Source organism: Branchiostoma belcheri, unplaced genomic scaffold, assembly GCF_001625305.1.
Source record: "Branchiostoma belcheri isolate BF01 breed outbred unplaced genomic scaffold, Haploidv18h27 scaffold72, whole genome shotgun sequence".
NCBI lineage: Eukaryota > Metazoa > Chordata > Leptocardii > Amphioxiformes > Branchiostomatidae > Branchiostoma > Branchiostoma belcheri.
Genome location: NW_017804376.1, coordinates 1,102,942 through 1,117,955, shown reverse-complemented (window position 1 = coordinate 1,117,955; position 15,014 = coordinate 1,102,942). Strand labels below are relative to the sequence as shown.

Here is a 15,014-nt window from a genome sequence, read left to right as displayed (position 1 = left end):
ACAACTTTATTTTCTTTTTCTCCCCATTGTACATGTACGTTTGCAATAGTTGTTTTTAACTCACTGTCGTACGTAAAAGTTATTGAAAAACTTTGAAGACCCTAAACTCTTTGATCATCTTCCCACGATGAATATATGCATGATAGAAACCCTGGGAAAATCCGAGCACGGGTCCTAGTGAAGTGGAAAATGAGATGTGGGAAAATCGGCAGAGTAGTTGATTTTTTTATTGGGATCTGTGATGCAAAGTACTCGCGCCGGTATGATGAGAGTCGGCCCGGCCTGTAATCTAACGTGCTGCCCTGCCCGCTTGTAAGGTTTCCTTTCATACGGTAATGTAGCTTCTTTGATCACACCGCGCCGACATGAATGGCAAAACCAACAGACGTTACCTTGAGTGGTGACGCGAGTTTTTTCGCGACGCTACCTTGTAGTCAACGGCGTGCTAACTCGACAAATTGGAATACCTTGATTGGTCTAAGAGGCGGCGAAGCCGACGGCTTTCTTTCAATTCTTTGTACGAAATTGTTGAGAGACAAAGTATTATTGTTGTCGGTTCGCGCGTGGTGTTAGAGTTTGAACAATGCATGTACTAGACAGAAAGATTGCAAAATCAGACGAACGCATCTATGGCTTTAGAAACTTTGATACTTTGAATTGCTCAAAAAGTTGAGCTAGTACACAGTCACAACTCCTTCATGAAACCATAGTCATGGCTTCGGAATAATCGTTGACTTTTCGTTCCAAGCAGTTACTAGTATTTTCAAACTTTGTTTTCCCCCTTTTGAGGACTTGGGAAAGTTCGTGTGTTATTTACGCCAGGCAAAGCTCGTGTTTTTTAACGACAATTGTCTTATCTATCACCAGATAGACATGTCTATACTACATTACTAATTCTAACGATATCTTCAGCAAACTCCAACTCACAAGAATCAATGACATTATACTTCTGTATACTAGTAATGCCCTTGCAAGAATGAAGAAAAATACAGAAAAAAGGATTCAAATGCTGACCCGCCAATGATAAATAATACATGATAAGTTCAGGCGGTGTCTTTGATATGTCGCTAACTACAAAAGCCGAATATCAAGGTCTTTTACATCTAGATCAAGCCAGCTCTAGGTATAACATAAAACACACCCTGTCAATGATATTTTTGAGGTATCGGCAGTGTTTGCATGTTTTATATCAACCATATGTATACCACAAAAATTAGGATTTTTTAACAATGATAATTGAAGCCATTTGACTGCAATCATTCCTAAAATTTGTTATGAGTGAAGAAAACGCACACAAGTATGAAATCAAAGCCATCAGATTACTTCTTAAGTTTATTGTCCTAAAAACGTTTTGTGCATAACTGATGTACTCTTGCGCGTCGAATACTTTGGCTAGAATGTCTAGTTTTTGTGCTCCCAAATATAGAAATATCAACATTGACGCCTAGTAAAAAGCGTTGATAATTGTTGTTACTTACAATCATATATGTATAGAGAAAAAGGTAAAGGCGCAGCATTGGCAATGAATTATAGCGTTATATATAAAGTTTGCTATTTTCCTAGTCTGCCTTGATGTACCAGACTTCGTTGTGCCTGTCTGTCGGTTGGAAGGGACTGTTGTACCCGGCTGTGTAGTAGAAGTCCTTGTGATAGCTGACTGTGGCGTTATCCAGACTCTTGGCAAGGGCCTCAGCGTTACTGGTCCAATCTGTGTCGCTGGCGAATCCACCGAAAGATCTGAAAAATATGGGGGGAAGTTAAAGAGCTTGCATTGATAGAACACAATGGAATAAAATTTTACCGTTGTACAAATCTCGTACCCTCCATGTAGAGTTTATGCCTGTTTTCAGACGTTTTATTTCGCTTTTGACAGGCGTTCTATATATATAGCTATTTTGGTGGATTTTCTTTTGGTATGGACATCATGATTCATGGTCTAACCTCTGCTTGGAGAGTAAGGATCACAGTCGCGACAAATTTACAATGGCCCAACTGCAGGGGTCCGTCGCATATCTGTGTAATGTGATTGTAGTAACCTTTATCACTGTCACTAAAGTAGAAGTTTGGCTATTGGTTACAGCGATATGCAGCAGGGATAAGGTGAACAAATGAACCTGACCCGTACCTGACGAAAGCAGTCATTCCCTCCAGAGGGTTGGTGAAGACGTTAGGGTCAGACGGCTCGGGCGGGCTGGTCTGGTCCGCGAACGGCACGAAGAACGACACGGTGAAGTTAGACTTGCAGAACGGGCCCTGTCCGGGCTCCACCTTCACCAGCACAGGCGCCGTCATCGGGATCTTAACCTCTGCGTTGGGGAAATAAGGATAGGAGATCTTTAACATGTTTACAACTCATATATTTTCAACGCCATTGCTGCAAGTTGTCATAATATTTAATACTAGAAGGGGCTATATTGTGTCACAGGACGGGCGCTGTCATCGGGATCTTAACCTCTGGGTGGGGAAAATAACGATAGCATTTGCAATACATAAAGCTAAAGGACAGGACAATGTGGCGTACACACAAGTTACAACGTTCATGTACTAGTATTTTGTTACGCCAGATACACACAAAACAACATGAACATCAGCTAAATATAGAGCTAGAGGTGTTTGATGTGTTCGGTATATGTTTGTGTTAATAGTACGATTTTAATAATACTGTAAGATGTTAACATTGTCATTGTCTTTGTAATGTTAACGATTTGTTCAAAGCAAGGACATTATAGTTTATACGTGTTTGTGCCAAGCTTCGTCATTTTATTCTCAGCGTCATTGCTGCAGTTTATCTTGATATCACCAGATGGGGCGATTCAGCCATGTAGTTTATATGCTTGCCGATAGGAGGCGCTTCCGCAGAGTCCATAGCGGGCAATAAAAAGATAAAATATAAACTTTAAGGTACTTACGGCCCTTGTTGGATCCTGAGATGTAGTTGAAGAGTCTCTCAAAGCCGGTCCTGGAGGCGTCGTCATAGCTCATACCGGAGATGGTGGTGCTGGTCCACTTAGCTGGGTCGTACTGGCGCTCTTCATAATCCTGAACAGGAGAAGGAATTCGAAACATTAACTTTCTACAATTTTGATTTTGTACCAAGCAAAAACTTCCCAATGCCCAAGCAGCTTTCACAAAACTGGTCATTCTCTGGCCGATGCTGATATCAACGGTATCTACAAAAGTTACCAAAGAATGATTGCTACTAAGGTTATATGGAAATACGTGTAATACCCGAAACGCATATTGTGCTGATCAATAAATGCTGCTTCGATACAACTAAAAGTTTGTTTGTTTGTTTGTTTGTTTGTTCTGACTGTTATACTCCGTTTTGCAATGCCAAGTTGCAGGTTACTGTTTGCTTCCTTTGGATGTGCACAGGTATAAAATGTTTCTTTTTCATATTTTCAGCGATGCTTAAACATACAAGCGTATACCAATGGGTAACTTTTTATCGTTTATATCGCGAATACATACCTTTGTAGACTTGACCATGGTGTATTTGGGACACTCCAGTTTGTTACAGAAGGCCGGCGGCCATGTTTGGGAGGGGAGAACAGGACTGGTGACAGCCAGGCTGGCCAGAGTTGTCAGGACAAGCAGTGTCAACATTGTGGTTCTTTAATAGTCTGTGGAGAGATATTATTGCGGTTCTTAGTCATATTTTATACCACATGTGTTGTTCATTTATAAACTGCTCGGTGTGGTAAATGTATATGCAGCTGCACGTGACACGTGTTTGTCATGGTGAGAATCCAAACAAGAGTGTCCTCGATCCGACAAGCGTCAAGAAAACGTGACGCGAAAGCTTATGTGTGTACTGTACGTGTCACATACTCTCCAAGCAGAGGTTGTGGGGGAATGATCGTTACCTTTTTATATATGGCCGTTTTTTCTTTGTCCTGATCCCCACCGTCGGTGGCCGCGGACCTTCTCTGGCTAATGGATACTGCCTGGCCAATTTGATACCGTCTTTTTGCCACCGAGAGGGATCTGCTTGGAGATTACGTGCCACAGTTGTAATTGGTTCGAACGTTGCTTTGCACGCTGACATTAAGCTAGAAAGTTATAAGCCTTTGCTCTGGTTTGTCATAATTTAATCGGGACGCTAGCGCTATTTGATATAATTAGTATACAGTTATATAGAACTATTGAAGTTACAGTTTTCTTTTTCTTCAAAAAGTCCACAATACTTTCAACTGGCGCCACAACCGGCTACCGCGCGCAGAGCCACTGAAATATAACACAAAGATAGTTCCAACAATACACAGGAAACGGCTTAACAATTCGCGGTGTACCTAATGCAATGTCACCACCTTTACAACATGTTTACATGACATGTAGGCGTAGACTGTCGCTACAGGTCACAAGTATGCCTTTCCTCGGCTTCTCAGAAATGCTCACCAAAGATGACTAAGAACAGGGTATTATATTAAAGAATACGCCGCATGCTGAACGCTTGATGCACTGTCGTAACCTTTATGTAAATCAGAGGCGAAATCGTGACAAACACCCATGTGAACATGTACAGGTTTAGAATGCATGCATTTCAATGGGATTTTAGTCAAAATGTCCTTGAGGCAACTAAGATGGCTTAGATAGACTATGGGGGTAGAAAATCTGATTGTCTACCTCCATGGGTAGACTGATACGGGCAAGGGCGAAGCCAAATAAGTCAGTAAAAGTGACACAAATCTGGTTTTGTCTGGACTTACCAAAATCTCTGACTGGTTCTTCAGCTTTCTTCGCGTTGAATGACTTTACAACACGTAATTCTTGCGTAACATCTCAAACTTGTGACAAACGTAAATAAAAAGACTTGTGTAACGCAAGCGCAGCCAAACGCAACTGATCGAACGAGATTTAATTCTTTAGTGTTAGTTTCAACTAAAACTTTCCCCGTACCATTTTCATCAGGTGTGATAACATATTTGCATCCAGCAATATGATAGGAATTATACTACTTTTTATTCATACTCTTCATGGTTATACTGTACATGTCCTGTTTCTTCCGACTCAGGACTTGTACTATAAAGTTTAGGTAAGGAATGTTACGTAACTCTTGTGTAAGTTTGTAATTTGTCCTTGATGAGATTGAAGTCCACCTGATCACGCGAAATAGATGAACACCAATATTTGTTTAGCCTAGATAGATAAATACTCCCGTGTGGTTTCTCGTGATGATGCATGTTTATATACAACGTGCTTTACCGGTAGTGATCATACTAGTGGTTGCTAATCTCCAAGCAGATCTGCCGGCCAAGTATACTGCCTGGCTAATTTAATACTAGTGTATTTTGCCACCCTAGGATCTGCCCGGAGATTATATCCTCGGAAAACAAAACTTGACACAGTGATTGGCTATTATCAATTGCAATTCTCTTCCCTTTTTTTTACGAAGGATAACATTTGTACTTTTGGTCCTTCGTATTTGTTTGGCTCTCAAGCAAATAAAACGAGTATGTAAGCGCTTAGAATAACTTATTATATTCTCTCTGTGGTTGTCATCATATATATACCATGGATATCTCAAAAGTACCAGGTATGCTTAACTGTTGGGACACCTTGAATAGCTCACAAAAAAGTTTGGTCTCACACGTTCACATGCTGATATAATACATCTTTATTATGAACAAGTGATAATACAATATTATAGTAGCTGTTGTCGTCTTAAACTGCCTTGATGAACCAGACTTCGTTGTGCCTGTCTGTAGGTTGGAAGGGACTGTTGTACCCGGCTGTGTAGTAGAAGTCCTTGTGATAGCTGACTGTGGCGTTATCCAGACTCTGGGCCAGGGCAGCTGCGTTATTGGCCCAGTCGCCGTCATGAGCGTACCCACTGAAATACCTGGGCAAGAAGAGGAAAACAAGAAATTAGAGATTCCAGAATTCCAGGAAGTGATAATTTTTTTTTATGTATTTGAACTATATCGACAATGACATTTACAATGACAATGACGATGGTCTATATATTGAATAATTATTTGAAAACTGTCACCGACGAAAAGTAGTTGATGCTACTTGAAAATCTATCCAGTTGCTTGAAAATCTATCCAGTTCCCAAGAATGAATGAAATACCTTTATTGTACGTCTATGCTCTTGGACCTAGCTAAGTACGGGTGAAAAATTACAGTAATATCTTACTTAAACTATACAAACTAATATTAACTCTTTTAGTAACAATTTCTTCGTGTTAAAGTCGACTCCTACCTGACATAAGCGGTCATCTGTGGCAGAGGGTTGGTGAACACCGTGGGATCAGAAGGCTCGGGCGGGCTGGTCTGGTCCGCGAACGGCACGAAGAACGACACGGTGAAGTCGGTGGAGGATCCCTGCCCCGGCTTAACCTTCGTCAGGACGGGTACTGTCATGGGGATCTTAGCCTCTGTTGATACAAGCAGAAAGCGCAATGAGGGAATGGTTAGTGAAGAAAAACAGTATATGAACTTTTGATGGAGATCTTGGAGACAAGCCGAGTCAACTAGCCTGGAAGCAAGACTGTTTCTATCGCCCGCACTGAGGACTGGGCTACTCGGCTCCAGGACCAACAAGCCCCAAAGGAAATTTCGATTAAGATATAGATCCTGAATACGGGCTACAAGTCAACAGCAGCTATAAAAGTGACAAGTACAATGTACTAGTAATCAACTATAATATTGCCTATTTTGATTTCATGAACTTTCAGGGAAGTGATACTTTTCATATATGGATTCTGAAATCCAGGATATTCGTCAAGGAGTGGCGATCCATCCTACGTCACCACAAAACGTGAGATGACTTACGGTCCTTGTTGTTCCCTGAGATATACTGGAAGAGTTTCCCGAATCCCGCGCTCACGGCAGAACTGTACTCAGAACCGGAGATACTGGCACTGGTCCACTTAGCTGGCTCATACAGGCGCTCCTCATAATCCTATGTAAAGAGGAAAATTTATAGGTTGAAAATTGACGCAACATGTTATCATTGTAATATACAATCTATTCATGTTTTTCTCGGGAAAACAGCTATAAGTTTTGTGTCATTAAAGGCTCTACATGTGTAATCTGAGTTCTTTGTGTCACTTGCTTATAAACTGTTAAAACACCGTGGTTAAAATCACCTCCCACCCACCATGCAACCGAAACTATTAAGGCATGCAAACAGACTGACACAAACCAGAACAGCTCAGCCACCCAAAACAGTACTTCCGACTCATATATATGTAATTCATACGTACGGCATGGAAGAACCAAAGTTATCGGGGCAACATACTGACACAAACCAGAATTGTACAACCCAGTCACCCAAAACAATACTTCCGACTCATATACAATGTACATATATAATTCATACGTACTGCAGTGGACGTGACCACAGAGTATCTAGGGCAGTCCTGCCCGTGACAGAAGGTTGGCGGCGATGTCCGAGTGGGACTGGCTGCAGCAAGGCCGGCCACTGTCGTCAGGATGAGCAGGCTCAACATTCTGTAGGCTTTGGGGCTGAGAAAAGATAGTGCAATTGATGATCTCATTGTCTAAGATAACTTAGCATGAGTTCTTGCAACATTCACCGTTGGTCATCGTATCATGATACATTGTAATTTGACGCAAAAATGTGAAAATAAAATTATGGGAAATTACTCACCAATAAGTCAGCTGATCCTTAAGCTTCTTTCACGTCGGATGATACTTTAAGATCCCTGCGTGACACTTTTATAAGAAAACTTCTTGCATAACACTTTCGTAAGAGGAAGCCACCGGAAAGCAGCCAAACATCCTGGGACCGCAACTGACCTGGCGACTGTCTAGAAAACGTGCCCGACCATTGTTACTACGTATTCGTAATTATGTACCAGCAATGTTTGCGAAGGGGCAAGCCAAAGGACGGCGAAAGTTGGCAAACTCCTTCTAGAATATGGAAGAATATGCGCTAATTTAACTGTTGTTTTGAAACACAAAATTGTATCATGATAATATCCCATCCCTCTCCCACCATCTTTCTTGGTTTGTCCCTCAGGTTAGGTAACGTAAGTAATTAAACTTTATTGCTTGTTTAACCTAGTTAGATAACAGTACGTACGTTGGCACACACACGTGTTTAGCCTCGTGACAATGTGCGCTACCTGGGAAGAACATTACTGTTGTATCCACAACTGAAGGAATTGTAACCTTTCTTGAAAGAACAGCCTCTTTTTACTAATACCAATACACATTGTCAGCATTCATCAGTTTATAACTTTATAACTGGATACTGGATAACAAATTAGACAGAAAGTAGGTGAAGTCATTGTAAGATATCACAAATCTTTATTTTCATCCCCATTTCTCCATTACATGTGCTCAGGGGTCTAGCTAGTTTGCATTCCAACAAAAGAAAGGTGTAATCATTATAATACAAAAGAAAATATCATATACATCTGTTCCTCAGTACAAAAGTCTGTGTTATGAAATACATTTGTACTAGTATGTTGTAGTATAGTCAAAAGCCTTCATTGGGAAATAAAAGATTTCTCATGATGATCATGACTTAATGCCAAACATTGGGTTCTTAATTAAAGCAGACATTGTTTGAAAAATTCCAGTTTGTACTATATGATTCTGTTCATATTTGAAGCCAGCTGCACTGCCTACAAGCCTGCGTTTTGTCAGTGGTAATAAATAAACAAAACTTGCAATTGTCCTGACTCTGAGCCACTACTAGTAAACAAAACAAGAAGCCTGCTCTGTCAATCCACACATGATACAAGGGTGTCATTATGCTTTAAGCATGATATATACACACCATAAACACAATAGTTGTTAATCTCCTTAGTCTTTCTTGATAAACCAGACTTCATTGTGTCTATCAAACAATTGGAAGGGACTGTTGTACCCGGCTGTGTAGTAGAAGTCCTTGTGATAGCTGACTGTGGCGTTGTCCAGACTCTTGGCCAGGGCTTTGGCAGTATCAGTCCAGTCTGTCTCACTGGCAAACCCACCAAAGGACCTGAAAAAAAAACAATGTGGAAAATTCAACCTATATCAAAACATAGAAATGCAAAACAAAACTACAAATATTTGACAGACATGCGGCCACTCTCGCATGGGCTGGAACACCAACTGCCGTGGTATCATTGGTTACACTGCTAATTGTGATAGTCATTTTAATATGCAAGGTGGACATTTAGAACATATAGTTTTGGGAGGTTGAGCTATAGGATATTCTATCTGTTGTTAGGACAGTATAGGTTGACAGAAAATGGGTGGGCAGAGTGACAAACAGAATGACATGAATCAGATGTCAACATGGGGAAATTAATAAAGACAAGGACTGCATACTTCCCAGAAGTCTGCAATCTTTGACTTCTTGTTTCAGTTAGGACACATGAATAAATCAAGTAATGCATGAATGATGAGGAACATACTAGTATGATTATGAATGAATCCAGAGCTGAAGGATCAAAGGAATGAATGAGTGAATGAATGAGTACTGTTACAACTTTAAAGAGATACCAGTACAGCAAAATGAACTTAAGCTTAAGACCCATACTTGACAAAGGCAGTCATCTGTGGGAGAGGGTTGGTGAAGACATCAGAAGTGGACGGCTCGGGTGGGCTGGCCTGGTCAGCGAACGGCACGAAGAACGACACGGTGAAGTTTGTCTTACAGTACGGTCCCTGTCCGTGCTCCACTTTGGTCGCTACAGGCGCTGTCATGGGGATTGTCACCTCTGTGCGGAGAACAAAGAGCAATAATCAATGCATTTCCTGACTATCATGTGCACCAATATTTCTATATATCACCTGAAGAATAATATACTTCCTCTCCCTCTCATACAACATATTCTTGGTCTGAGAGTCTGACAGATAAATCAATGTAAACTGCTATGATCATGACAAAACTACAGTGTGCGTTGAACAGGACATAGTCAATCCTAAGTCAGTCAGTCCGTCAGCTGGGCCATTAGGAGTGTGAAGTAAATGTACATTTTTCTATTCTTATTATGCTTTTTTGTCCATGCAATTTCTTTTCTCTCATTCACTACAATTCTTTGCTTCTACTTCCACACAGTCCTCCCCTTACAACCCCAGTCCCTCTTTGATTCAAGTGCAAACAGGCCACCACTTACAGCTAAGAACAAAGAACTTACTTTTCTTGTTGTTGCCTTCAATGTAGGAGAAGAGTTTCATGAAGCCCTCAGACACTGCAGTATTATACTCCATGCCGGATACAACAGTACTGGTCCACTTCGCTGCATCATAAATACGCTCCTCATAATCCTGAACAGGGGAAAGGGAAAAATATATTCTACAATAATTCCACACGGTCACATATAATATATCTGCCACCAGGAAAAAAAATAAGTCTATTAAGAAATTTCCAATGCAATGTCCACCTCCTTACTTTGGAATCCAAACACACAAACATAGCATGAAGTAGTGACACCCAAAACAATACTTCTGTCCCAGATGTGATTAAACTTTTAATGCTTCCTGTTGGGCAAAGTTGACAATGTTAAAGACATTTTGTGGTTTGCACCACACTGCCATGTTTAGAGCATGCAATCATTGTATCAATGACATAATTGTCAGACTTGTGATGTTGTGACTTGTAAAATGGTCTTCACATCTGTACCTACCTTAGTAGACTTGACCATGGTGTATTTGGGACACTCCAGTTTGTTACAGAAAGCCGGCGGCCATGTTTGGGAGGGGAGAACAGGACTGGTGACAGCCAGGCTGGCCAGAGTTGTCAGGACAAGTAGCGTCAACATTGTGGGTCTGGGAAGAATTCCGAAGATGATAGCAACTGGTCAAACATGGGCTTAATTGTCTCTATATATAGTACAGGGGATTCATTCCTCAAGCTAACCGACATCTTGCACACGCAGTCGTCCCTAAGACATCTGGAGCCGCATAGTTCCCGTTTAGAATTAATTCAGCCTGTCACACAACCAGTTTCGCCTGTGTGGCTTCTCCAAGTGTACAGAGGCTAGTGTCTCAAGTACATGAAGTTGTCACTTATCAGTGCATATTGACCTCAGGTCAGTTGGCTTATTTGTCTCTATATAATATATTGGTCTATAATACTCCATGCATCCATCCATGTTCTTTTCACTTCTTTTCCCATGCTCACTTCATCACTCTGTCTAGCTAGCCAGGACATCCTTTTCCATAAACCCTAGCCTTGACTTAGGGACTTCAAACATTTTCTCCGCAGGACTTAATTACTACTACTATGTGCGAACTAACAATTGAAATGCTGACACCAGATTGTAATTCATGTTGCCCTATAGGCTTGTATAGCTCCCCATCTATGGCACTCATGAGTATGCCAGCTCCCCTCCCTCTATCCATAATCCAAAATCCATCACATGATTTTTAACTAACGCTTAACGACTTATAATTTATGTTCCTAAACTAGTTCCAAAGATGCTGAACTTCGTATATAAGACACTAGAATAAACTAAACAAGAGGATATAGTTCATGTACGTTGAAAATGCACAAAACATGAGAACATCCAAATCTTCAACCTTCGCGCCGGGTAGCTCGGGAAGACAAGACAGCTGCGCATGCGTACCCACAGCATTCCTGATCTCCAAGCAGATGTTGGGAGGCAAGTCAGTAACTAAAATTCTCTGGCAAACTTGGAGGGACCGTGTGTCAGAATAACAAGAGAATTGGGGGAAAAGAACACCCTTCTCTTCCAACAATTCTACTTCGGCATGACCCGTCCATCCTACAGCATGCATGTTGATAGATTTTGACGGCCTATATTAAAAGGATCGCTAATGTCAACACTGACAAAGCAAAGAGGATGTGCCATTTGTTATATATTAAAGCTCCACTAGCATGTCAAATTATGAAACTAATTCCACTCATTCTACTAACGTCTGTGTCCATAATATCACCAGGGTCCATAATATCACCACCTTGAGAAATAGTGTGCTTAAAGATATTTTTACTGCAACATACTTTGGGTATGCACTCCTGCACACCTCAAATGCACATACCTAGGGTATGTTGCAGTAAAAATATCTTTAAGCACACTTTTTCTCAAGGTGGCGATATTATGGACACAGATGTTACAACATTTATCACAAATAGGCCACGGTAGCGCTCCATATTCAGTAGGGGTAACAGACAACTGGAAAAGTAGGGCATGGGTATAATTACTATAGCCATGGTGGCGCCTCGAACTAAGGCGTAATTTTAGCTGACACAAAATTACACCGAAGTACATTTGCGGCGCCACGGATATACGTGATAATCATATTAACGAAAGTACCCAGCCTCTACCAGGCACCGCGGATCGCTGGAAAAATAGTAGAAATTGGCCGAAATAAAGGGATAGTATACCAGAGAAGATCCAGGGCCATAGAAGCTCCAATTTGCGACCCACGGAGCTTCTATGGCCCTGGATCTTCTCTGGTATACTATCCCTTTAATTTATTTCGGCCAATTTCTACTATTTTTCCAGCGATCCGCGGTGCCTGGTAGAGGCTACAGGTACCCGACAACATGTAAGGTAATGGATGGGATCTCTAGTGCAGTGTCACCGCCCGCCACCTAAAACATGTTGAAAGGACATGATGAAGCCGTGCATTATTTTCAGAACCAGGTCACACGAATGACCTGCTTTCTCAGACTATTTTGATCTGTTCAGCAAAAGACGTATGAACAAGTACGCTGTCTGTCCTACCAAGGAAGTTGGAAGTATAGCTGTGTGTATGTGTTGAACGTGAGAGGATAGAGCGAAGAGTATACATGCATCGGAACATAACGCATTCTGCATTTATAATAGCTGACATGGGTACAGTAATCTACGTGCCCACAGTATACAGCAGCTTCCCACGATAATTTCCACCTATTTCCAACCCCAAATGCTTTGAAGGAAAGAAACAACTTGTACGAAAGAAATGGATTCTTTCACGAGATGATTTAGAGGTCGAATATAAGGCAAAGACAGGGGTGTCCACCTACCGAACTTCTTGCCGATGTCCGAAAGTCTTGGTCAAGATCAGTGATGCGTAACGCTTGCGTAACAGAAGGCACAAAAGTTGTGTAACATAAACGCAGCCAAACGCAACGTGCGACAATGCATTTTGACGAAGAACTTCGATGTGCCCTCTCCTATTCCTGTCATAGTAGTATCATGTTTCGGTCAGACAACGTCCTAAAACCACATTTCTATGGGGCCATATTTTAAAGCTGTCGCTAAGTAATACATTTTAGTCCAAGACATTGACGGCATCGAAATGCATAAAGCGCCCTCCAAGCAGATATGCTTGTATATACTAGTATTTTGCGCGAATTTTGACAGGCGAAGAATTTTACGACTCTTGCGTAAACTTTATACATACACGGGGAAGAGAAAGCCGGAACACTCCTGGAGCGAATTTATTGTTTATTTGTTTTTTTTCTTTATTAGTTATAATAATGAAACTTTATTGCATGTTCATTCCCCGGGGGGATAAATGCACAGATGTACAGAGTACAATGTACTAGAGAGTACTACAACAATAGTGATAAAGAAGGGCTAATATCGGGTCTAAGGTATACAATGCTAAAAAAGAAATATACATATATAAAGTGATACAGATCTAAGGTCTAATGGCTTCTCCTCTCTTTTTGAAACATTTTGAAATATACTTACATACTTCATTGATGACGTCTATATTCGTACATGATATGATATATTTAAAGGTGTCTTCCTTTGATAATGTTTTACATTTTTTGTCGAACTTGATTGAACTGAAAAGTGATTTACGTTCGTTATCATATAATATACAGTCAAGCATAAAATGCGATTCATCTTCAATACAAGAATTATTACAGAATTTACATAGTCTATCTTGTAACGGTGTACGGCTATGCCTGCCAGATTCTATGTGTAGAGGGTGGTCGCTAATACGGAGTTTACACATGGCTCTGCGGTTTTCAAAATTTGGAATGTCTAAATATGGTTCTCTGTCGTATAGTACTTTGAATGTTTTATATGTTCTCAGTTTGTTGCCTTGATTTTCTCTTTGTCCATGTGCTTGTAGTGCTGAGTTGAATTTCTGGATGAATATATCTTTTAATCTTTGTCTTAGTTCATGCAGATGTAATGGTTTGTTAATATACTCGTGTGTATATAGGCAGGCATAGCCGGACTCCTCTAAAATTGTCTTCATGTTCAACAACCAACAGGGTACTTTACTTCTAACAAGGTCTTTTTGTACTATGTAAGCTTCATACTGAAGGCTTTCAACGGGAACATTTCTAACTAATCTATAATAATAGCTGTACAATCTACAATACGCTTCAATCCATAGGGGGAAGCGGCCAAGTTCAGCTCTACTGGCATAGTTACTAGCGTTTCTTCTTAATCCTAGAATTTGTTTACAGAATTTTAAGTGTGTTTGTTCAAGCGGCGAGTTATCATTTAATCTGTTGTTGCACCATACTTCCGCTCCGTACAATACTATAGGGACAACACACTGATCAAAAAGCTTACAGTAAACTGATATAGGAGCCCTAGTGTCTCCGAGAGTACATTTAATGCTAAACAACGCTCGTAGTGCCTTCTTTTGTAGTGATTTCATCGCTGTGTTAAAGTTACATCCAGCTGTAAAGACTATACCTAAGTAAGAATAAGACGAAACTACTTCTATGTCTTTGGAGAATAATTTAAAGCTAAGTTTTGAAAAGGTGTGTCCTTTCTTATTAAATACAATAATCTTTGTTTTACTTAGGTTGACAGTTAGTTTCCACTTTTGGCAGTATCTACCAAGCGTGTCTATTGCGTTCTGCAGGCCTTGTTGACTTTCGGACAACAAGACAATGTCATCGGCATATAGCAAACTTGTTACTTTTGAGTGGTGCAATAGCGGTGCGTTGATGTCTGCCATGTTCAAGTCGTTAACAAGGTCACTGATATAAAGGTTGAATAAGGTTGGACTCAATACGCAGCCTTGACGGACACCGATCTGGACAGGGAAGCTCTCTGTTAAACCGCTAATAGTTTTTACACGTGCTTCGGATTGGTTATAAAGACTTTGGATGATACTAAAACACT

At 40.7% G+C, this 15,014-nt stretch overlaps 3 protein-coding genes across 3 annotated transcripts; all 3 read right to left on the bottom strand.

Annotated features, from left to right (window-relative positions):
* Positions 1-1,542: 1,542 nt before the first annotated feature.
* On the bottom strand, positions 1,543-4,792 carry LOC109485087 (heme-binding protein 2-like). The gene is made up of 5 exons (XM_019788521.1): positions 4,710-4,792; positions 3,472-3,623; positions 2,910-3,039; positions 2,126-2,306; positions 1,543-1,737 (listed from the first exon to the last, which is right to left on the bottom strand). The coding sequence occupies exons 2-5, from the start codon at positions 3,604-3,606 to the stop codon at positions 1,560-1,562; spliced, it is 624 nt and encodes a 207-aa protein (XP_019644080.1). The 5' UTR covers positions 3,607-3,623; positions 4,710-4,792; the 3' UTR covers positions 1,543-1,559.
* An 834-nt stretch (positions 4,793-5,626) lies between these two features.
* On the bottom strand, positions 5,627-7,468 carry LOC109485088 (heme-binding protein 2-like). Its single transcript, XM_019788522.1, has 4 exons — positions 7,332-7,468; positions 6,778-6,907; positions 6,206-6,380; positions 5,627-5,842 (listed from the first exon to the last, which is right to left on the bottom strand). Exons 1-4 carry the CDS (start codon positions 7,455-7,457, stop codon positions 5,665-5,667), a joined length of 609 nt encoding a protein of 202 aa, XP_019644081.1. The 5' UTR covers positions 7,458-7,468; the 3' UTR covers positions 5,627-5,664.
* A 789-nt stretch (positions 7,469-8,257) lies between these two features.
* LOC109485086 (heme-binding protein 2-like) lies at positions 8,258-10,733 on the bottom strand. The gene is made up of 4 exons (XM_019788520.1): positions 10,593-10,733; positions 10,104-10,233; positions 9,503-9,683; positions 8,258-8,959 (listed from the first exon to the last, which is right to left on the bottom strand). The coding sequence occupies exons 1-4, from the start codon at positions 10,725-10,727 to the stop codon at positions 8,782-8,784; spliced, it is 624 nt and encodes a 207-aa protein (XP_019644079.1). The 5' UTR covers positions 10,728-10,733; the 3' UTR covers positions 8,258-8,781.
* Between the last annotated feature and the right edge of the window lie 4,281 nt (positions 10,734-15,014).